The sequence below is a fragment of the Mustela nigripes genome, chromosome 13, assembly GCF_022355385.1.
Source record: "Mustela nigripes isolate SB6536 chromosome 13, MUSNIG.SB6536, whole genome shotgun sequence".
Lineage (NCBI taxonomy): Eukaryota > Metazoa > Chordata > Mammalia > Carnivora > Mustelidae > Mustela > Mustela nigripes.
This window is the reverse complement of record NC_081569.1, coordinates 132,039,981-132,062,785: the sequence shown is the minus strand read 5'-3', so window position 1 is coordinate 132,062,785 and position 22,805 is coordinate 132,039,981. Positions and strand designations below refer to the sequence as shown.

At 47.7% G+C, this 22,805-nt stretch overlaps 1 protein-coding gene and 1 pseudogene across 4 annotated transcripts in view; both read left to right on the top strand.

Moving 5' to 3' along the window:
* The first annotated feature begins 1,750 nt into the window (after window positions 1-1,750).
* DCAF4 (DDB1 and CUL4 associated factor 4) overlaps window positions 1,751-22,805 on the top strand; it is a 29,724-nt gene continuing 8,669 nt past the window's right edge. The window contains exons 1-11 of one of the 4 annotated variants that reach the window (XM_059373818.1): window positions 1,753-1,864; window positions 2,156-2,387; window positions 12,563-12,677; window positions 13,322-13,513; window positions 13,775-13,871; window positions 15,983-16,086; window positions 16,513-16,670; window positions 17,384-17,466; window positions 18,526-18,628; window positions 20,890-21,033; window positions 21,971-22,020. In XM_059373818.1, the coding sequence (XP_059229801.1) occupies window positions 13,783-13,871; window positions 15,983-16,086; window positions 16,513-16,670; window positions 17,384-17,466; window positions 18,526-18,628; window positions 20,890-21,033; window positions 21,971-22,020 (731 nt within the window). In that variant the 5' untranslated portion in view covers window positions 1,753-1,864; window positions 2,156-2,387; window positions 12,563-12,677; window positions 13,322-13,513; window positions 13,775-13,782. Of the gene's footprint in view, window positions 1,865-2,155; window positions 2,388-12,562; window positions 12,678-13,321; window positions 13,514-13,774; window positions 13,872-15,982; window positions 16,087-16,512; window positions 16,671-17,383; window positions 17,467-18,525; window positions 18,629-20,889; window positions 21,034-21,970; window positions 22,021-22,805 lie in introns of all 4 variants that reach the window. The other 3 variants (XM_059373820.1, XM_059373817.1, XM_059373819.1) reach the window with 3 other exon arrangements.
* LOC131999459 (CBY1-interacting BAR domain-containing protein 1-like) lies at window positions 3,723-4,317 on the top strand (annotated as a pseudogene).

Genomic DNA, 22,805 nt, shown 5'->3' with positions numbered 1-22,805 from the left:
CCTTCACTCCTCCCACAGGCTTCACCAAACCTTGCAGATCCTCCATCCTCTCAAGCGTGTCCCCCATCTGCCCTCTCTTCCATCCCAGCGATCACCACTCCGCTTCAGCCCTCACTACCTTTCACAGGGGCTGTGGCTTCAATAAGCTCCTGAGGAGGAGCCTGTGATAGGCACTTGGCCAGAAGTGACAGTTTGCGAGAAGATCTGGGTTCAAATAGACCAGGCTTGGCCGGGGTGGGGGTGGGGTGGAGGGGAGAGGGAAGAAAGAAAAAATTGCAGATTTCCACAGTCTGTCCTCTCCAGTCTCTCCTACTGTGCCGCCTGGGTGATCTCTCTTCAAGAGCTCTAGTCCTGCATTCCCCAACTCTCGAACTTTCCAGGTCCCCTCTGCCTGCTCCTTTCCCTGACATCTGACCCAACCTACCCTGCCAGTTTTGCTTCCAACACTCCCCTCCCATGCAGCCAAAATGAACGCCTCACTATTCCTCCACCAGGCTTCCAGTGTTTGTTCAGCTTAGAATGCCTGTCTCTGCCTTCTCTTCTGGGCCATCAAGCTTCACAAAGTTGTCCTTTATTCTGATTCTACTCACTTCTCATTCCCCTTACCACCTCTCCGTGCTGCACACCCTGCATTTGTGTGTAAACTCTTTGAGAGCGGAAATTCTACCTTATTATTGATTGAAATGCTTTCCCACTGAGATACAACTGATAAACTATATGACCTACTTTCTAACTGGTCCAGTCACTCACAAGGACCCGGGTCAAAAGGCACATGGTGTGCCAGGTCTGCTAGTGGCAACAACCAAGCTTGGCATATTTGTTTAATTTTCTTTTCTTTCTTTCTTCCCTCTCCCCTCCACCCCACCCCCACCCCGGCCAAGCCTGGTCTATTTGAACCCAGATCTTCTCGCAAACTGTCACTTCTGGCCAAGTGCCCATCACAGGCTTCTCGAAGTTCTGATAGCTGTCTGCTGAAATCTGGAACAGCCACAGCACAAAGAGAACATTCTGGAAATATCAGTCGTACAAACAATCTTCGCACTGGAGAGAACATCAGATTAAACTTCATTGTTCAACAGAATTTGAAATGAAAGCACAAAAGAGAGAAGAGACTCGGCCTAGGTCACACTGCAAGGCAGGAAAACAGAACTAAACCTAGAAGACCCTCCATGACAGCCCTTCAGGCCACGCTCCTCTGCACCTTGGAGCTATACAGACCTAGGGTCAGCAGACCGGCCACCTGAGGTCACAGCCCAAGACGTCACCACCTGTTTTCTCTCTCTTATCTCAGAGACTCCTTTGTCCTTCCCACAGTACAATCTTTCCTCCTCCTAAGTCTCACGTTTAAAAGGATAGTAGCCCAGGGCGGCGAGAGGACGACACCGGGGTGGATCAGTTGGCTGCCGACTGAAAAGGGACGCGTTGCTGGGTGAGGTGCCCACTTCTTCAAAGGAGCCCGCACACGTCCTCGAGCTTCCGGGATCGGAACTCTGCCTCCGACCCAGCCCGACCCCGCCTCCAATGCGCCGGTCCCCGCCCCCAACGCTCTTAGCCCCACCCCAAACGTGCTCGGCCCCGCCCCAGACTCCCTAGCCGACTCGCGGCCTCCTCGCCTGGCCTGGGCGGAGCCGCGCTTCAATCTCCGCCCTCCTCCTAAGATCCATCCTATTGGCGTAGACAGTCAGACGCCACATCCAATGAGAAGGAACGGGCGGACGCCTGGTCCTATCCGCGGCGACTACACAAAAAACGGACGCAACTAACTGGCAGATGTTACACCGTGCTCTTTCCGGGTCCTTCCACTCTCAGCTCGTACTCCTGCGGGTCCCCGCCCTGAGGGGAGCCGGAGAGGACCCTCTCCTAAGTAAGTGTCTGGTGACGGCGGTGGCCGTTGGCATCGGTCCGGGGACTGCTGCCGCTCCCCGCTCAGAGCTCGGCGTGGGATGGGCCGTGGGGGGAAGGCCCGAAAAAGGGGCGGGGAGCGGCGGAGCACGTGGAACGCCGGCCTGACCGCGGCGTGGGTGGGGGGCTGGGCCGGCGAGCTGCGGGCGCGTCCTGTGGGGTCGGTTGTGCGGCCGTAAACGGTGGAACGTGGGGGGACCCCGAGTGTCGCCGCTCTGTGTCGGACCCGAAAGAGTGTGTGTTTTTTTTTAAGCCCTGTTGCAGAAGGTGGCACCCGACACCTGCCTCTGGCTGGACGGCGGACCCTTGGTGGCCGTTTCCCGGAACTGCTAACGCACCCTGGGCGCGTGCTGAGTGCCCCGCGCCGTGCTCACTGCTTTACGAGCCTTAACTCGGTTCCCCCCCGCCAGCAGCCCCGTGAGGGAGGTGGGAGGAGTACCTCTGTCAGACGCCGGAGGAGGCCGGGTGAGGTTTCGCTTGCCCAGGTAACTGCTGAACTGGGCCGTGGCAGAGCCCCGGGTTGAACCCAGGCGTTCGGGTTGACCTCCACACCGAGGTGTGCCTTAGCGAGAAAACCCCTTTCCGTCCTCGCGCGCTGAGAGTCCTGGAAGCCTCGTCGCGCCCCGCCCCCGCTGACCTCGGAAACCCTGATACCACCCCCACCCTCCCGCAGTGGGCATGGGGTAGTCTGCTGGCCTTGCCTTGTGGCTGGAACAGCAAGGAGGAAAGAAAACTGTGATAACTTCCTGGAGGAAACAAATGAAAATTCCCAAACCCCAAAGTCTGGTTTTAAATAACAATGGATATTACAGTGGAGGTGGTGGTCTGTGGGTAACCAACCCCCCACCCCCCATGGGGCCTGACCAGCAGGGGTGAAATTCCTTTTCCACCACTCTGTGTGCCCTGCTGGGTAGGATACTTAGTCCTGGAAGCCTCAGTTTCCTCATTTGTTAAAGTAGAAAAACCAACTCAAGGTGGGTATGGGAAGCTCCGTGTAGAGGCATTTTGTATTTGGCTTTACAGATCATTCAGCGTTGGCATTTTCCATAATACAATCCACTGGTCTCTGTAATCGGAATTACCCTGTTGGCTTTTTAGGATGTTCTCACTTTTTTTTTTTTTTTAAGATTTTGTTTATTTATTTGACAGAGAGCAAGATCACAAGTGGGGGGTGGGGAGCAGGCTCCCCGTGGAGCAGAGAGTCTGGTGTGGGGCTCAGCTAGATTCCAGGACCCCTGAGACCATGACCTGAGCTGAAGGCAGAGGCTTTAACCCATTGGGCCACCCAGGCGCCCCATGTTCTCACTTTTAAATATTATAGTTCTGCCGTTATAGATCTTTTTTTGTTTTTGAGATATAATTCACATACCGTAATATCCACCATTTTAAAGGGTACAGTTTGGTAGAGTTTGTAATATATTCACAAGGCTATGTGACAGTCACCACGATCTTATTCCAAAACATTTCATTACCCCAAAAAGACACCTTATGGTCCAGGCCACTCAGGAGTTTTGTTGGGCTCAAGCCAGATGTTGAGGCCCAGCTGACAGGGCCTCCCAACCTGAGGTGTTGGGTGGGAGAGACAGAGCCTCCTCCCACCTGGAATTTCAGCCCTGGGCTGAAGGGAGGAGAGCCCAGGGCCTGTAGGCTCCCAGCGCACCTGCTGAGCAGAGGCCCAGGTGGAGGCTGCCCCACAGCCCCCTGACCTAGGGTACCAGGGGAGGCGTCTTGGGAGAGAGGGAGGGCCAGTTATTCAAAAAACTGTGGGATGTTCTAACCACAAGCCTTTGGGAGAACTGTGCCAAATTATGGCTGTTCCCATGGGGACAACTACCCAACTTCGAGGCCATGCCGACTTCCAGGTGACATCCCACAACTGGGCCTTCACAGAGACTGTAGATTTGAAGCAGGGCCTGAAAAACAGAGGAATTTGCCAAACTTCAGGATTATGCATAAGCGGAGGTTCAGACTTAGAGCCAAAGGAAGTGAACCTTTGAAAGCTCTTGCAACCAAGGTAAAAATGAAACGGAATGACTTCACAGCCACCATAACAGCAAGGAATGGAGAAGCTAAACTGAATTAGGAAAGGCAAGTCTGCAAACCCATCTGATGGGCATGTTATTTCACTGGCAGAACCCAATTACAGGCAGCTACAGTGGATGCTGTCCAAACAGCTTTTATCTGGAGAAAGCTGTTGACGGTTCTGAAATGCAAAAAGTAAAAGATACCAATACTGTATTTCAGTTTTATCACTATTGAAATTCTGTTTCACAGCACAGCATTAGAGGTATACACTTGCCTACCAAAATGCACCAAAGATTGATGAGGACGATTTATAGGTTTTTCACAAGCTCTAGGTATCCACCAGATTATCCACCTCATTTAGATAATGTAAAAATGATACCCAATGATTGATCTCAGCCAGTAACTCCGGAAACTGACAGGAAAGCTTTCGTGCACCGTAAGGCCAAGTGTTCCATCCTCAGGAATACCAAGGGAGCTGGACGAAGCAAAACACAACTCCTGGTTAGGTTTGCCAACACTGTTGCTGAACAAACTTGGATAAACTTGTCCCAAGAGAAGCCAGTCTCAAAAGACCCAGGCTTTGGAAAAGAGAGAAATTTATTTCAGGTGGCAGACTCAAGCCTTAACTGATCTCTCAGCCCGCAAGTTGGACACCTGGAGTTTCATAGGGAGAGGTTCAGAGGGGTGCGTGCCAAAGAACAGACAGTGTGCGATCACAGGCTGGGGGGCGGGTGATATGTGCGCATCACATGATCATGGGCAGGAAGGGGATGTGTGGGATGTGGTCTTTCTAGGCATTCTGTTGCTTTTGGGGTTTTTCTGGCCTGGCAGTTACAATGTTCTGGTCATTGCAAAGCCTCTTCATCAGTGCCTCAAAAAAGTATGATAAGAAATAAGAACAATAGGTTTCAGTTAGAGCTTGAGTTAGGCAGTCCTCCTATTTCTGGTTTTAACTGTTGGGGTCTGTAGTTAAGCAAGAGGGCTCACTGACAAGGACAAATTCAAATTCAGAGTTTTCCTTTCCAGAGATCACTGTCAGCTAAGTGTGTATCTGCAACAGGACAGGTAGCCACCTGTCCACTAAAAAAGAGTCAGCGAGCAGATGACTGAGATGTTACAAAGAAAATTAATTTTCTTATACTTTTTTCCTTTTTCATCTTAAAATGACTTTAAAAATGACTCAGAATCCAGGATTACAGTGGTACCCCCCTTTTTCAGGGGGACACATTCCAGAACCCCCCACTGGATGCCTGAAATCACGGATAGTACCGAAACGTGTATTTTCTGGGTTTTTTCCTATACAGACATACCTGTGATAAAATTTTATTTATCAGTTAGGCACAGTAAGAGATGAACAACAGTAACTGGTAATAAAATAGGGCAATTACAACAATATACTGTGATAAAAGTTATGTGAATGTGTCTGTCTCAAAATCATTGTACTGTACTCACCCTTTTTGCAACAATGTGAGATGATAAAATGCCTGTGTGATGAGACAACCTGTAGAAGTGACACAGCGTTAGACTGTTACTGATCTCCTGAGGATACACCTGGAGGAGGATAACTGAACCCAGGGAAAGTGAAACTGTGGGTCAAGGGATCTGCTGGACTGAACTGTAAAACTTTATACTGGCTTGCTATGTTAAACCTCAAAATGAAATGCTACTAAAAATAGGGGGAAAATATGAAGTTTGTGCTGACCTAAAATGAAGGCTTTAAAAAATATTACATACTCAGTCATTTTAACCTCTTGTGATATGTGATCTTTTTGTATAATCCTGTTTTCCAAAGTGGCTTTAGCATTTTCCCTTCACCAGCAAGAAGTTGAAGTTTCCCCACATCCTTTCTAATATTGTTGTTACCTGCCTTTTTTTTTTTATTGTAGCCACCCTAGTAGGTATGAAGTATCTTATTGTGGTTTTGATTTGCAGCTGCTCAGTGACTAATGGCATTGAGCATCTTTGTACATTCTAAGTGGCTACTTGTAGGTCTTTGAAAAATGTCTTTAAGTTTTATTATTATTACTGGGTTAAAATATTTTCTGTAGTCTGGATACTTAATCCTTATCAAATACATGGTTTAAAAATAATTTTCTTGGGGTGCCAGGGTGGCTAAGTCAGTTAAGAGCCTGACTCTTAATTTCGGCTCAGGTCATAATCTTGGTATCATAAGATCAAACCCTTTTGGGCTCTGCACTCAGTAATGAGTCTTCTGGAGATTCTTTTTCTCCATCACCTCTCCCCCCACTTGTACACATGCTGTCTCTCTCTCAAATAAATCTTTAAAACATATATAAATAATTTTCTTTGATTTTGTGAGTTGTCTTTCTTTTTTTGTTTGTTTTTCCTTTTTATTAGAGCCCTTTGATGCACACAAGTTTTTAATTTTGATGAAGTCCAATTTATTTTTTTCTTGTGCTTCAGGTGTCCTATCTAAGGAACCATTACTTAATCTGTGATCATGATTTATATCTTTATTTTCTTCTAAGAGTTTTATAGTTTTAGGGGCTCCTGGGTGGCACAGTCAGTTAAGCGTCCAGCTCTTGGTTTCAGCTCCGGTTGTGATCTCAGGGTTGTGGGATCGAGCCCCATGTGGAGCTCTGCACTCAGTGTGGAGTCTCTAAGATACTCCCTTCCTCTCCCTCTATCCCTCCTGCTTGTGCTCACTCTTGATCTTTCTCTCTGCAACAAATCTTTTTTTTAAGATTATAGTTTTAGATACTAGATCCATTAGAGTTCATTTTTATGTATGATGTAAAGTAGGGATCCAAATTCGTTCTTTTGCAGGTGGATAGCCAGTTGTTCCGGCAGTTGAAAATATTCTTCTTTCCCCCACTGAACAGTTTTGGCACCTTTTTTAAAAATCAGTTGGGGGGCACCTGGCTGGCTTAGTCAGTAGAGCATGTAACTCTTAATCTCAGGGATTCGAGTTCAAGCCCATATTTAGTATAGAGCCCACTTAAAGTAAAATTTTTTAAAACAGTTGGCCAGTGATACTGTTGGTTTATTTCAGGGCTCTCAGCTCGACTCCAGTGCGCTGTATTTCTGTCCTTGTGCCACTACCATGTTGTCTTGATTACTGTAGCTTTGTAATACGTTTTGAAATTGGGAAGTGTGAGTCCTCCAACTTTGCTCTTTCCCAGTACTTTTTTTTTTTTTTTTTTAACTATTCTGGGCCCCTGGGCTCCTTGCCATTTCCATATGAATTTTAGGATCACCTTGCCCATTTCTCCAAAAATAGCAGTTAGAATTGGAATGGGGGAGGAGAATTAGAATTTTGGTAAGGATTGCATTAAATCTGTAGATCAATTTAGAGGCCATCTTAAGTCTTCTAACATGTTTTTCTTTTATTTAGGTCCTCTTTAATTTCTTTCATATGTTTTATAATTTCTTTTATAGTTTCAATCTATAAGTTACCCACTTACCTTATTATATGTATTCCTGAGCAATTTATTATTTTTGATGTTACTGTAAATAGAATTTTTTTTTTAATTTCATTTTCAGATTATATCCTGCAACCTTGTTTAACGCACATATCACTCTAATAGTTTTACTGTGGATTCTTTAGGATTTTCCGTATATAAGATCATGCCATCTACAAACAGAAGTAGTTTTTAAAAAAAAGAAATAGTTTTACTTTTTCTTTTTCTGTTTGTCTCTTATTTCTTTTTCTTGACTAATCACCTCTGAACAGAAGTGGTGAGAATAGATATCCTTGGCTTGTTCCTGGCCTTGTGCAGGGGAGGCGAGGGAGGGACATACTTATACTTTTTCACCATTAAGTATGATGTTAGCTTTGGGTTTCTTGTAGATGCCCTTTATCAAGTTGAGAAAGTTACCTTCTATTCCTAATTTTTAATCATGAGAGGCCATTGGATTTTACCCAGTGCTTTTTCTGTATCTATTGAGATAATCACATGGGGTTTTCACCTACATTTATTCTCTTCATGTGCCGTATTACATTGATCTTCCTATGTTGAATCAGCCTCATATTCCTGGGATAAATCCTGCCTGCTCCTCATGTATAATCCTTTTATATGCTTCTGGAATTGGTTTGCTAGCACTTTGTGTGTTTGTGTCATAGGTATATTGAAAAATAGTTTTCTTGTGATGTCTTTGCTTTTGGTAACAGGGTGATACTAGCCTCGTAAAGTGATTGGAAAGTTGTAGTGATTTTTATAATCTTTTGGATTATTTTTTTTAACATCAATTCCCAAAAGAAGGCTTGTACATTTTTAAGTTACTTGATAAGTAGTATTACCCATTCATTTTTTTTTAAGATTTTATTTATTTATTTGACAGAGAGAGATTACAAGTAGGCAGAGAGGCAGGCAGAGAGAGATAGGAGGAAGCAGGCTCCCTGCTGAGCAGAGAGCCCGATGCGGGACTCGATCCCAGGACCCTGAGATCATGACCTGAGCCGAAGGCAGCGGCTTAACCCACTGAGCCACCCAGGAGCCCTACCCATTCATTTTCCAAAAAGTTAAATCATGTTTATTTGTTTGAGATTAACATTGTCTTTTCAGAATAATGGTCTCTTATTTTTCTTTGTCCTTCAAGTACTTAAAAGGTTCTCTGAAAGGCAAAGCCAAGCTCAGCCTTTCACAGCACATCTTACTTAATACCTCCCTTAATACCTGCCTGGCAGAGCAGCTCCAAAGGAGCTGGGATTCAGCATATCATCCAGCAAATTGTTAGCACTTCTATTAAGAATAGAGTTTCTCAGGCGCCTGGGTAGTTCCATGGGTTAAGCAACTGCCTTCAGCTCAGGTCATGATTTCGGGTTCCTGGGATTAAGCTCCCCCCGCTCTTTGGGGCGCCTGCTTCTCCCTCTCCTCTGCCTGCTACTGCCCCTGCTTATGCTCTGAGTATGTCAAATAAATAAATAATCTTTTTTAAAAGTTAAAAAATAAATAAAAATTAAAAGAATAGAGTTTATCCACCTCACCACTATTTGGGGCTGGATTAATTTGTTTTACAGGACTATCCTGTGTATTGTACGATGGTTAACATCAGTGGCTTCTTACTCAATGGCAATAGCAGCCACCACCAGCTTCACCCCCCCGCCATGTTATGACAAACAAAAATGTCTCCAGACATTGCCAAACTGTCCCCATTAAGAAACACTGATCTAGCCATGATCCCAGGGTCCTGGGATGGAGCCCCGTGTTGGGCTCTCTGCTCAGCAGGGAGCCTGCTTCCTCACCCCCCTCTCTGTCTGCCTGCCTCTCTGCCTACTTGTGATCTCTGTCTGTCAAATAAATAAATAAAATCTTTTATTTAAAAAAAAAAAAACTTTAAAAAAATAAGAAACACTCATCTAAAAACTGACATATACTGGATTTCCTATTACTATCCAGGAAAATCACCTCCAATTCTGGATTCAAAGCCTCATTATATATTTGGCTTTGGATCTACATTTGTCTGAGTCTTTGTCACCATGTGTTGATGACTTTCGTGTGTGTGTGTGTGTGTGTGTGTGTGTGTGTGTGTGTGTGTGTATGACTTTCAAATCTATATCCTGTTTCCTCTCCGGATTCCCAGAGCTTGTTTACAGTTGCCTGCCTTGGTGTTCTACAGGCATCTTGAGATTGGTTTGTTCAAAACGAGACTGATTCTCTTCTCTCCCCCAATTGCTCTTCGTCCTTAATCTTGGTCTTTCAGGTCAGGACCCTACCAGTCAGTCATGTACTGGTTCTTCACTTCTGTTGTCTCCACCTCTCCCATGAAATTCACCTCCTGACTCTTTCTAAATTCAAGATCCTCACTTCCACAGTGGGCAGGCTCATCTCCTTAACTTCGGAGATCCTTAACTTCTAGCTTAATTTCTCTGCTGCCTGTAAAGTGCCCTTTCCAACATGCATGTCTGATCCTGTCAGAGCCCTCATGGGCTGGCCTTTCCAGCTTCATCCCCCAACGCCTTGTACTTAAGGCTCTGGCCACACAGAACTGCTTGCCAGGCCCCTCACTCTTTCAGCTGCTGTTCAAACTCTGTCTCTCCTCCAGCCCCTCCACTCAAAGAATGACTCTCCTCTTTTGCTACACCTGGAGAGACCTGGGTCTTCACTCACGAGCCACTGCAGGAATTGGTTCATTCACGTCTGTGTTCCTGGTGATCAGCAAGTGTCTTGAGAATGGGGACAACAATTTATCTCTGCCTGCTCCCTAGGGCCCAGTGGGCCCTCTGTAAATCTGTGTTGAATAGCAAATGAAAATGCCTAGAGCAGAAAGGGGTTATTTGGGATTTTATTTTATTTTATTAAAGGTTTTATTTATTTATTTGACAGAGAGAGGGAACACAAGCAGGGGAGTGGGAGAGGGAGAAGCAGGCTTCCCTCGGAGCAGGGAGCCTGATGCAGGGATTGAACCCAGGACCCCGGGATCATGACCTGAGCCAAAGGTAGACGCTTAACAACTGAGCCACCCAGGTGCCCCTGCCTGGGATTTTAAAGCAGCTGCAGGGTTGTTTTGGTTTGTTTTTTGTTTAGTTCAGGGAACATTTACTGAGAACCAACTAGGTCACGGGTGCTAGGAACAGAAAGAACAAGGCAAGATCTTAGCTTAGAAAATTCACATTACATCTAATATGAGGTGGGAGTACACAGTTTAGTACAGAGTGATAAGGGCAAGCATAATGCATACAGTGGATACTGAGAGTGAACTATGCTGCGTTCGAGGAAGATACTCTCCGCACCCCTGAAATAGGCTTCTTGAAAGTATGAAAAGATATCATTTCATCCCACTGTAACCCTTTCTGTGTTCAGCCAACTTCTCTTTATCATGACTTTTTTAAATGACTTTGGCTTGATCATGCTCATTAAATCAGTTAATGTTGTCAGCCTCTCCTTGTGCTACAGTACCTGACCCAGTGCTTGTGTGAGTTAGTGGTTTAGAAATGTTCCACAATTGGGACGCCTGGGTGGCTCAGTTGGTTAAGCGGCTGCCTTCGGCTCAGGTCATGATCCCGGCGTCCTGGGATCGAGTCCCACATCAGGCTCCTTGCTTGGCAGGGAGCCTGCTTCTCCTTCTCCCTCTGCCTCTGCCTGCCACTCTGTCTGCCTGTGCTTGCTCTCGCTTCTCTCTATGACAAATAAATAAATAAAATCTTTGAAAAAAAAAAAAAGAAATGTTCCACAATCAGTGCTCACCACTTATTTCATTGTTTATTATGTCCTTGATTTTGCGCGCCTCTCTGGAGGATAATGGTGCAGACGTGCCATGCTCCTGCCTCCTCTCCTGAAGCCTTTGACTTCCCGTTACATGTGTTCTTCACTGTAGTCCTGCATTATTTCATAGTTAAAGCAAAATGCAGTCGTATGTACAGAATGTGCAATCTAGAGGAATTTTTATCTTTTGATAGAGTTGCTAATGGTAATCTTTAGGTCAGTATGGCTTCTTCTTCTTATCAGTTTTCTTAACACTGGGCCTATTTCCCTTCCTCTGCATAGTGCCTCTTAACTTGTAACTTAACTAGTTAGTAAATACAGTTTTATTCTTTAAAATAAAGGTTAAGGTAATTGATCCTTAGGGAGACCCATGCATGTGGTGTCCAAGAGCTATGAACATGGGTTGCTTAGGAAAATGAATAAAGCTACTATACGATTGGACAGGGGTGAGGGCGGCAGTGGTGTTTATAGAGGAGGGAATTATGGATAGGTAAAAGAGCAGACAGGGAACTAGGGAGAAATGGCTCTGAACGTGCTAAGTCTCTTGTCACTGTGGAAGTAAGAGGTGGCAGTGGAAGTCGATACCCAGGAGAGATTCTAGGGGTTGGAGATAAACTTGTGTTGGCAGGTGAGACGGAATAAGTATGAAAAGAAGAGGATCTAGGATAGAACAGTAGAAAACAGACAAAGGGCAGGTGACCCAAGAGAAGCCAGAAAAGGATGAGTTTGACACGTAAGAGGAAAACCAAGAGAAAAATATTCCAGAAGCCAAAGGAAGAATGAAGCTTGGTGCTATCACGTGATTTAGGAATAAGGGCTAAAGAGAGACCACTGACTTTGGCAGGCAGGGGGATCATTGGTTAAATATGTCACGAGGCTTTTAGCAGATAGGCAAGGAAGGAGGCGTGATGCAGTGGGTTGAGGAGTGACTGGGAGACCAGCTGTGGGATGTGTGCACACAGACCACGTGCGCAGGATAGCCTCCTTTTGGGTCAGAGTTGGAACACATACAAATAATAAGGCTGGGGAAATTGGTTAAACGATTGTCTGAACAAGTGTTCGCACTTGAACAAGTGTCTGCAGGGTCTGAGAAGGAATGAGAGGTGGGCTGGGTTTGCCAGGAAAAGGCAAGGACACGTGTTTCTCCAAGACAAGAGGGCAGCCCCCCTTGGAAATATTAAAGGCAGATGTTTGTGGAAGGGAGGGGAGAGAAGCTGGGAGTGTTTGTACCTGGCAGCCTCTCTGTTCTCTGTGAGGTCGGGAGCTAGGCTAGCAAGGAAGGAGAACTGGAAGAAAGTGGAAGGGTTGTTAGGGCAGAGATAACAGCCTGAGCTGTCGGGAGTGACTCAGACTAGGAATAATTAAAGTAGTTTAAGACCTCAGAGGATGAAAATAAGACCTTTATCATGGCTCCCCCCTGAGCGTGGCTACACGCTCTGCTTCAGCAGCGCTTGCTCCTTCTGGCGCAGGACTGGAGAGCATCAGGGGTCAGCAGTCCGGGCTGTGGAGCGGCCCCATGGGGGAGGCCGACTGACCGAAGCAAGCACACTGAGGACTCCGTTACAGAATTCGCAGAATGTTTGGGTAAGCACCGACCAGCAGTCCGGACCTGTCGTGCTCTGCTGCGAGCAGGCATTCCACACTCAGATGGAGAAGCTGGGAAATAAAAGCAAATAGTTTTCTAATCTGTTCTTTGGTTTCATTCAGCCTTAAAGACTTTTTTTTTTCTGATTTTGTTACGGGATTTGAATGTGGTTTTAAAGTATATTCAGTAAAAAATAAATAGAAGCACATTCAGTAAAATGGCCTCAACTCTCTCCTGTGAGTTGGGGGGGAGGGGAGAATCAGGTGTTGGGAAGGCATGGAGCTCACAGCAGCTGGGCCAGGTACCACAGAACTCTTCATGTGATCCCCAATGTTGAAACTTGGCAGTTAAGTGACAGATTCAGGCTCCACTAGTTAAGACTTGAAAAAGCCTCCTGAAATTTATGGCAATATCAGTAAGAAGTGTTTTTACCTCATTCCTTCTTCAAAAAAAAAAAAATATATATATATGCATGTTCACATCCGTCCCTTTGACAGCTTGCATACAGGAAGCTAAAACCTTTATAAAGCATGTCGAGAAGTCCTACACACTGGCCCTTGTTTAACCGTGTTCACAGTTTCCTTGCTCAGTGCTGGAATTGTGTAGGAGAAAGTGTTCACTGTCAACTGTTCTCTGTGAATAGGGATGTGTGTGGATTGAAAGAAAAATTATATGCTCTGGTGTCATCTGGTAAAGAAAAGAAAGAAGAATAACCTGCGTGCTCGTGCCAGCCTCAACCGCCACCTAAAGTAATTGCAAGACCCTGTCATCACCTCACACAGTGACCAAAAGAACCAGAGGTCGGCAGATTGGCAGGCCAGGTGTCAGCTGTGAGGTAAGAACCGCAGCTGGAGAAGTGGCTCCCGAAGCTTGGTTCTTCATCGCTGTCTGTGCCTGGAGGCAGCCCTTACAGGCGAGGCTTGGTGTGGCAGCTCTGGTGAGAAGCCAGATTGGGCCATTGCCTTGCCTAGCTCCCAGCATGAAGGAGCTGTCGAGAAGCAAACAGGAAATCATGTGTACGCGCGTGCGCATGCCCACACGTTTGTATGCAGACTTGACATGTTTGTATGTGGACTTGCTTGTTTTTCTCTTTCAGGAGTAGAAATGCATAAAAACAGCTGGCAGAATAGAAGACGTAGGAGAAGGAGTCATCAGCAGAACCCTTGGTTCAGACAACAGGGTTCTGATGAGAGGCAAGTGCTGCTGCTTGGGGCCACTTGAGCTCTGTGGTGGCCTCAGATGCTTGGGAGTCACCAGGGTTGTCACCGCAATGCAGGGTCTGAGGGTGGGGGGGGCACTGTTGCAAGTCAACCTGCCTGTCGCTCTTGGAGGAGTGAGGAGATAGGGCCTCACTTTTCCTTCTTCTCAGAGCAACGACCTCTGGCCAGAGCGTTAGCTAGAGGCTTAGAAGCAGACAGTATCAGATAGGACCGGAGAGCTGTTTTTCTACTTTGCAGAGTAGAAATACTTTCTCTCTCTCTTCCTTTTTTCCCAGCCAATGAAAATACCTTTCTGGAGACCTAATTTCATTAATTCAGCCTAATCCTTAGAAAGGTTAAATATATATAATATTGAGCTTAATAAACACAAAAAGATATACAGAATAGTACAGTGAACGTCACGTACCTAGTACCAGCTTAGAAAGTAAAACCTAGTCTATGCTGAGTTGAAGTCCCCAGTGCAAACATTTTCCATTCTCAATTTACTGTTACTATGGCCAGAAGTCCTGCTGGCCCTGAACTATGGAGAGGTGTCCTCGCCTGGTGTGGGCGGGTTGTCCTGTGCTGGGACTAGATTGTATTTCCTTAGTGCAGAAGTCTCTGCACCAGAAGAGGCCTGCATGCCAATTTTAAAACTTTTCCACACTTCAGACCTGCTCTGAAAATCGACAGATTTCTAGCAACAGGGTCAGATGGTGACAAAGACCAAGATGCTTCTCTAGAACAGATGAACCTGAACAGTAACAAAAACCATCCAAATGTCATGGAAAGAATCAGGGCCAAGGAATCGGGAGGTCCAGATTTCACATTCTGCCTTCTCCTGTGTGAATTTGAGCAAATTACTTAGTCACTTTGAGTCACTTTTGTACAAAAGAGATGTAACACGAGGTTTGCAATACTGAATGGAAAACCTCTGATGGGCTGCTTGGCTCTGAGTAGCCCCTTCGTACATGGTGGGCCTCATTAGGTGCAGGATAAATCTATTACTCTAAGCCAGAGTCACAATATTGACCCATATTGTAGAACAATCAGGACAGTGCCCAGTGTTTGTATGTTTTGTAAAGAGAACCATGGATATTTTTTGGGCCTTCCCACAAGAGTACAATGTGTAGCAAAATGTGACCTGGGCAAGAAGAGAGTCTCAACTCAGCCTTGGCAGAGTCATGTGGAAACACGCTGGGCAGCCGCCTTCCAGACTCTGTGTGGAAAGAATGGAGGAGTCGTCCTTGGACTAGAAATGTAGACATTTGTCGTGAGGAAGCTTAGTCCTTCCTCCTCTTGCTGCCTGGTCACACATGAGCTGCCTCAGAAAGCTCCGAGCCATTAAAAAAAAGGGAGAACAAATAATTTTCTCTGAAACTGCATAGTTAGTATTTACAGACAAAAGAGAAAGTTCTTTCAGTCCTTCAATTTGTACTCCTTTGGGGGATGGGGAGGAAGTTCTTGATTTTTAAACAGATTTTGTCAGGATTCTAAAATTAGATGTTTTTCTCTGTCATTATATCCTTCAACCTGTAATTGCCACAGAAACTGCTTGTAGCTTTGCAAATCAAGTGCTTAAACATGGCTGTATCCGAGTATTACCTGAGCAAATCACCTCCGTGCCCTGAACCCCAGTTTCTCCATCTATAAGGTGATATGGCCAAGTAAAATTTGAACCCTTTGTACTACTAAATCCAGTAAAGAATAAACTGCACCTGGCCTTTTAGCTGCTGTTGAATTGACAAATGAGCCCAGCTGATAATATTCTTATTGGCAAAGATTATTCCTCTTTTCATCTGGAAATTTCTGAAAGACTTCAGAAAATGCTCAAGTGAGGAGATAAGGAAAGGGACTTTAACATGACACACATCCTCTTAAGGGTGAGGAACCAAAACTTTGCTTGTCCTAACTTTAGTGTATTTGTAGTAGGTAAACTCCTTTAAGGAGAAGGGAGAGGTGAGGGCTCTCCAGGTAATCAGAAGGGTCAGAGGGCTGGAGTGAGGGCCATGGAACAGCCCGAACTGACCCCTGCAGGACCCCCCAGTCAGAGAATGACAGACTCAAGCCCTTCACTGCAAGTTACTATGACTGTATGTTGACAGGGGCAGCTTAGTGGCACAGCAAAGCTCACAGGATTCTGGCCACGTCGGCGATGACGAGGCCCCATCGACCTCATCTGGCGCAGCAGGGAGTTCTTCCGTGCCAGGTGAGGCCGTCTGTTGGACAGTGGACCTGCTGTGGCCCTGCCTGTGGGGAAAGATGAAATCTTGTCCTGCCCCATCATCTGGTCACGTCTGCTTGGGCTGCCCTTCTTAGCCCTGTGTGTCTTTGCTTGCGTGTGGGGACACTCCATGGGTGTCACCAGCCCTTTCCTGGCTCGGGGGAAATTCTGGAGCACATTGAAACGCTAACTAAACATCCTGGCTGCGTTAGGAACGGGGCAGAAAGGGAGCTGAGGCCGATGGCTCCCTGCATGGGCACAGGAGGGTGACTGGCTGCATTAGCCTACCTGCTGCCCCTCAGAACAGATGGACATCTGTGAGGGGTGGTGTGGACAGGCCTCTGGGTTCTTTTGTAGGTGGGTCCATGTCGTGTTCTAAGTTGAAGTGGATTTCCTCTCTTTTGACTTAAGATCTGCCGGGGTATTACTTTGACCCTGAAAAGAAACGCTATTTCCGCTTGCTCCCTGGCCATAACAACTGCAACCCCCTCACAAAGGAGGGCATCCGGCAGAAGGAGATGGAAAGCAAAAGGCTGCAGCTGCTGGAGGAAGAAGACAAGCAGAAAAAGGTGGGCTCCGCACTCCTGCTGGCCGCCCTGTCCCCTCCACTGCTGACGGGAGGTGCCAGTGAGACGCCCCTATAACACAGCATGGGGCTCTTTGTGGCATTAAGCTCCCCCCATAGGAATCCGATGAAGAGAGTGAGAACAGGCAGGAAATCTCCCGCTACTCCTTTTCTTACCTGCGAAGTTCCATCCGTGAGCCTCCCATCCTGTCCTTCCCCGGAGGAATCGGGAAGTGGCATGACACAGTTCCAGTAACTGTGTATCTTTAATAGAAAACCCAGGTGTGTGGTTTGGATACGAGGATTTCCTGCATCCCTTCTGGGGATTAGATGCCAAGAACTTCCTGTGGTTTATGGGAGCCCCAGGGTCACCAGGTCGAACGGAAAGCTTGGTGAAGACCTGAGCGAGCAGGACCATTCTTGTGCTCCCTAGCGGGGGGGCCTTGTGTCCTCACCTGGCTCCGCAGGTAAATTGATGGAGAGCTTAGATGTGGACACCAGGCCAGCTTTCCAGCTCAACGTGTGCTTTCTTGTGACGGACTTTTCCTCTTGCCCAGGAGAGGAGTCTGTCAGATCTCTATACATATAATTTCTGCCAACTTAGTACACCAGCTTCTTTATTAGATCCTATGAAACTAAAAGCATTCTCCATTATCCTATAACCTAAAACTTCATTGAATCTGGTTTTGTTTTGTTTTGTTCTGTTTTGTTTTTTAGAAAATAGCCAGGATGGGTTTTAATGCATCATCATTGCTACAGAAAAGCAAGCTGGGTTTTCTCAATGTCACCAGTTACTGCCGGTAAGACAAAGCCTCATTAAGCTTTTTACCTCTTCCTGTTTCTTATATCCGTGGTCCAAGAAGCCAATGGGGATAGAACCACTCTGAGGAGTCCTCACAGTTGGGGGCAAAGTGGAGGTGGGGAGGAGCACAGCCTGCCTTCTGCCAAAACCAGCCCTGAGAAAATCATTTTCCTGTAGAACAAGGGGAGAAGCTCCTGCAGGAGGCCAAGGAGAGAGAAGGGATCTAGGCAGAGAAACTCAGCAGAAATTTCTCAAGACGTTTCTTCTGTGTTACTTGAAATCCTTTTCAGTGCAGTGAAGCTCCTAGAACTTCATTCCCATGAGATTTCTGCCTCCTCCCCTTCCCATGAGTTGTCATCTAAAATACAGCAATGAAAGGGATGTATGCGTACTAAACCTCATATACTTGTGATGTTTGATATGCTGACTAAAACCCTGTGAGCTGGGTTGGTACTTGCCCATTTTCAGAAGAGACTGAGGCTCAGAGCGGAACGACCGGCTCGAGGTAAGGCTAGAAAGGACGGGATCCGTCTGATCCGGTGCCTGAGCTCCTCGGCCCTGCGTTCTGCGGCCTCCTGTGCACGGGCCAGTAACAGAACATCGGAGGGGGGCACAGCACTTCTGTTGGAGCAGGGCCCCCTTCAGGGAAGGCCGGCCCCACCAGGGTAGATGGGGCAGACCTCTCCCGTATCTCCTTCCTGAGAAGGAAAAGAGTTAAGGTCTAGTTAGATCTCTCTTCACCTTAAAACCTGCTTTGTTCTCAAGTGGGGTACGGCCTTGATGTGGAGAGGGAGCTGGGCGCCCTAGTCTAGTTCTTTCTTTGACCCTGTAGAGGAGCCACCCATTTCTTGGCCTTAGTTTTCCTCCGAGTTCTGTGACTGAGATGATTTGGGATCCTGCTCAGCTCCGCGGCTGACACTTACTTGGGAGGAGAGGCTGACGGGGGCGGGGGGCGGGGAGGTCTCCAGGGTGGGCGCCAGGGCGGAGCCTCTGAGTCGGCTTCACGGGTGTCTGGGTCCAGTGGCCGTGCCCTCCCCGCCCCTCTTTCCCTCTGCAGTTTAGCTCATGAGCTGCGAGTGAGCTGCATGCAGAGGAAAAAGGTCCAGATTCAGAGCTCGGATCCCTCCGCTTTGGCAAGCGACCGATTTAACCTCATACTGGTGAGTGGGAGGGAGCTCCCTGTGGGTGCCAGGGGTACAGCTTTTATCCCCTGACCCTGAGTGGCCCAACCTTGGCTTTCATGAGACCTAGTTGTGAGATGGCCAGTGCCGCGAGAGCAGGGGGCATCCCCTTGGCGTCACTGTTCTGACGTGTGCCCGCTGGCAGGTGCTGAGCCGGCAGGGCCGGCCGTGCTGACCAGGCTCGCCCTGACTCCAGCTCTGTTATTCAGTCTGACAGCCGGGGCCCAGCACACATCTAAAACTATCACAGAGTAGTTTTCCCTTGGGTGTGTTGGGTACAGACAGAAAGGTATGCAGTGGGCCAGGGGCTTCTAATTCTTCCTGTACTGGGGCGTCATCCCGCCACCCTGAAGCTCCAGCATCCTTCGGTAGCAGCCGTGCGCCGCTCCCTTGCTCGTTGACTCCTACCCGGGTGGCACCGCTGGGCCTGTGCGTCCGACATACCTTTATCACATCATTTACACGGAGCAGAGTCTTCTCTGCATTAGGTTAGACTGGGGCTAATCTAGCCAAAGCTAAATAAAGCCAGAGCCAACTGCCTGAACCCAGCGTTCAGAAAAATGTCGGCGGAAGACCCCGGGATCCCCGGAGTTAGACTAGAAGCTTGAGGCTACAGGAGATCATGGCTTCCTAGCAAGCCCTGTCCTTCCTGGAGGCCGGGGGAGGACTGAGGAGAATGAAAGAAGGATGGAAAAATGGAGAGCCTCAGCCTGCTGGACAGGACTGGAATCTGAAATCATGGAGCTGACCCTTGAGGTCTTGCCCCAGAAGACATCAACAGGAGAATACATCCGGGGTATTCTAGGACTCCCATTCTCTCCTGTGGCTTTACTCCCCCAAGGATCTAGGGGTACGATTTGACCTGAATCAGTACATACTCGGGAGCCGCTTCCCTGGGTCTCTTCGGTAAAACTGGGTGGGTATGCACGTGCTGCTTAGTATGGCCCCCGTCCCCAGTCCTCATGCTCCGTCTCACAATGATTCCCACGGACGTGGAGATCTCCCCAGTCATCCGGAGTTAGAGGTGGTTGGCTAGCTGTGTGGACTAGAATTTTGGGAAGGGTGCTTTGCCACCCAGAGATCAGTTCTTCCATTCTGATTCTAGTCACTGTAATGATTCTTCAGGAAATGTGGTTTCTGAGTAAACTTGCAAAGTGAATACATTTTCACCAACATCCAAACCCATGTTATGTGTGTATATTATATTTAAATATATATATAAAACACATAACTATATAAGGTTTTTGTTTTGAAGTAATTATTAACCACATTTTTTAAAATTGTATTTGTTTATTTGACAGAGAGAGGACACAGTGAGGGAGGGAGCAGGGGGAGTGGGAGAGGGAGAAGCAGGCTTCCTGCTGAGCAGGGATCCTGATGCCGGGCTCGAACCCAGGACTCTGGGATCATTACCTGAGGTGAAGGCAAATGCTTAACAACTGAGCCACCAGACGCCCCAACCACATTTTTTTTTTTTAAGATTTTTTTTTTATTTATTTGACAAAGATCACAAGTAGGCAGAGGGGGAGCGGGAGCAGGCTCCCTGCTGAGCAGAGAGCCCGATGCGGGGCTCGATTCCAGGACCCTGAGATCATGACCTGAGCCAAAGGCAGAGGCTTTAACTACTAAGCCACCTAGGTGCCCCATCCAGCCACATTTTTTATATGAGAAAAAAACTTACATCCCAATGTAGTGTTTTTTATTGTAATTTTTTTTCAGTGCAGTAGGCTTGCTTCCTTTTTTGTTGTTGTTGTTTTTTCTTTTACTCAGTGGGGAGAAAAGTGCCTGTGTAATAGGAATCCAATTTTGTATTCTCCTTTCACCCCCTTCACAGGGGTATAACTAGCATTTTCCGCATTGTGTGTAGCCTTTGCGATGGCTGCATGTCCCCATGTGGCCCATCTAAACAGCTTACCTGGGTGGACACTGGGACTCTTCGAAACGCAGTTCTGAGAGGAGCCGCTGTACGGACCTCAGACTCCCTGACTCCGCCCCCTCACTGCCCTTATCCGTGTTCCTGACTGTGAGACCGCATCGCTGTCCGCCTTGCCCGGGCACGGCTGGGCTGAGTAGGGACAAGGTGGGTTACCCCCATGCTCCATACCCCCTCGTGGATGGGAGCGCTCACCAGGTGAAAATGCACAGAGCATGGGATCCTAGAAAGAGGGGCAGATAGATCGCCTTGGGCAGCTCACCTGGGCTCAGCCAGGGAGGTGACCTGTAGTCTCTTTTCCCTCCAGGCGGATACCAACAGTGACCGGCTCTTCACAGTGAATGATGTCAAAGTCGGAGGCTCCAAGTATGGCATCATCAGCCTGCGAGGTCTGAAGACCCCCTCGCTCAAGGTGCATATGCACGAAAACCTGTACTTCACCAACCGGAAGGTACGTGGCCTTTCCCATCAATTAGCCTTGCAGCTCCCTTTGCACTTTGGATCAAAGGGCCCTGCGTTAGTTGGCCCAATTCAGAGGAGAGGAGAGAACTTTATGAAGAAGGTGGGGCTTGAGTACCTATTTTCCCAAGGGAAAGGGGAGTCCGAGATCTTGAGAACCCATAGGGGAAGAAAGGGGCCTCAGGAGTTTCTTTTCTTGGAAGAGAAGTAACTGTCAGTACTTGGGATAAGGTGTGAACATTCTTTAGGCTTGGAAAGGCTTCTTTAACTGGTGGTGCAGACCTTCCCTCTGGGAGGATCGCAGTAGCCCGAAGGAGCCCTTGCCCAGCACGGAGTTCCTGGGCTGCGGGCGGAGGGGGCCTGAGTGGACAGTCTTGGGTGCATCCGTCACTCAGCCAGTCTGTGGCCTACACAGAGGTTATGGAAATAAAAAGAGATTACATAAATACAATACAGCACAGCTTGCCATTGAGGGAGCAACCTTTAAATTCCACTGGGGCGATGAGTGAATGTGTAAGAAGCGGTGACATTCTGTCCATTTGGGACCTGAGCCACAGCATGGACACAGGTCGAACCTGGTCTCTGGGGGAAGGGAAGATGCAGTTCGCCTCTCGGTTAGGTTGGTTCCCTCCTATTGCAGGGACTCCGTCCCCAGACCACAGGGTATGCCACAGGTCTCACTGTGAGATCCATGCTGATGACCAAGGACCAAAGTCTGAGGGTAACTTCCTCCCTGTTGCCCTCAAGGCCCTACATGGTGGAGCAGGGGACTTGCCTGTCCTGGTGACTGTTCCAGCCCCCTTAAAAGAAGTGAGACCTGAAGAAAGCAGTCCTGTGTCGGTATCCCCAGTAGTTACTCAGTAGGAAAGCATCTGTCTGTCTCCGTGAGTTGGCAGTCAGACCAGCCTTGCTGTGTGCTTCCTCCCCAGGTGAACTCTGTGTGCTGGGCCTCGCTGAATCACCTGGATTCCCACATTCTGTATCTTTTGGCAGACGAAGAGGTTTGGTGGACAACCCATGCCGCTATGTAGAGCCGGGCATCTGTGGGGTGTGTGAGGTGGCATCATCGTGGCCAGAGGTCTACTCTGTTTTTTTTTTTTTTTTTTTTTTTTTTTAAAGATTTTATTTATTATTTATTTGACAGAGAGAGAAATCACAAGTAGGCGGAGAGTCAGGCAGAGAGAGAGAGAGAAGCAGGCTCCCGCTGAGCAAAGAGCCCGATGCGGGGCTCGATCCCAGGACACTGAGATCATGACCTGAGCCGAAGGCAGCGGCTTAATCCACTGAGCCACCCAGGCGCCCCAGGTCTACTCTGTTTTGTATGCACATCTCACCCGTTAGGAAAGAATAGTGCAGCTCGGTAGAGAATAAGGCTTGCCGTGTGTGGAGCGCAGACAAGTAGCAGAGTTCCCAGGGTGACACTGATGTCACTGTGTGCCAGACACTGTTAGGAACAGTAAAGCCTTGGACAGGAACCCCACATGCTCCTGAGGTGAAGCAGGACGAGCTCAGAGCTATAGCAGTTTGAGCGTGGGCCGGGCCTCTTGTTGGGAGAAGGGGAGGGCGGGCATCAGTAAAGGGGAAAGGGGAATTCTGCAGCATTGGACGGAAGTGTGTGGGCTCAGTGCCTAGGGTTCCTACCAGAGACCACCTTCTTTCATTTTTTTTTATTTTATGTATTTATTTTTGGGGTGTGGGGGGGGGGCCCGTGAGCGGGAGATGGAGAGACAAAGGCAGAAGGAGAAGCGACTCCTAGCTGAGCAG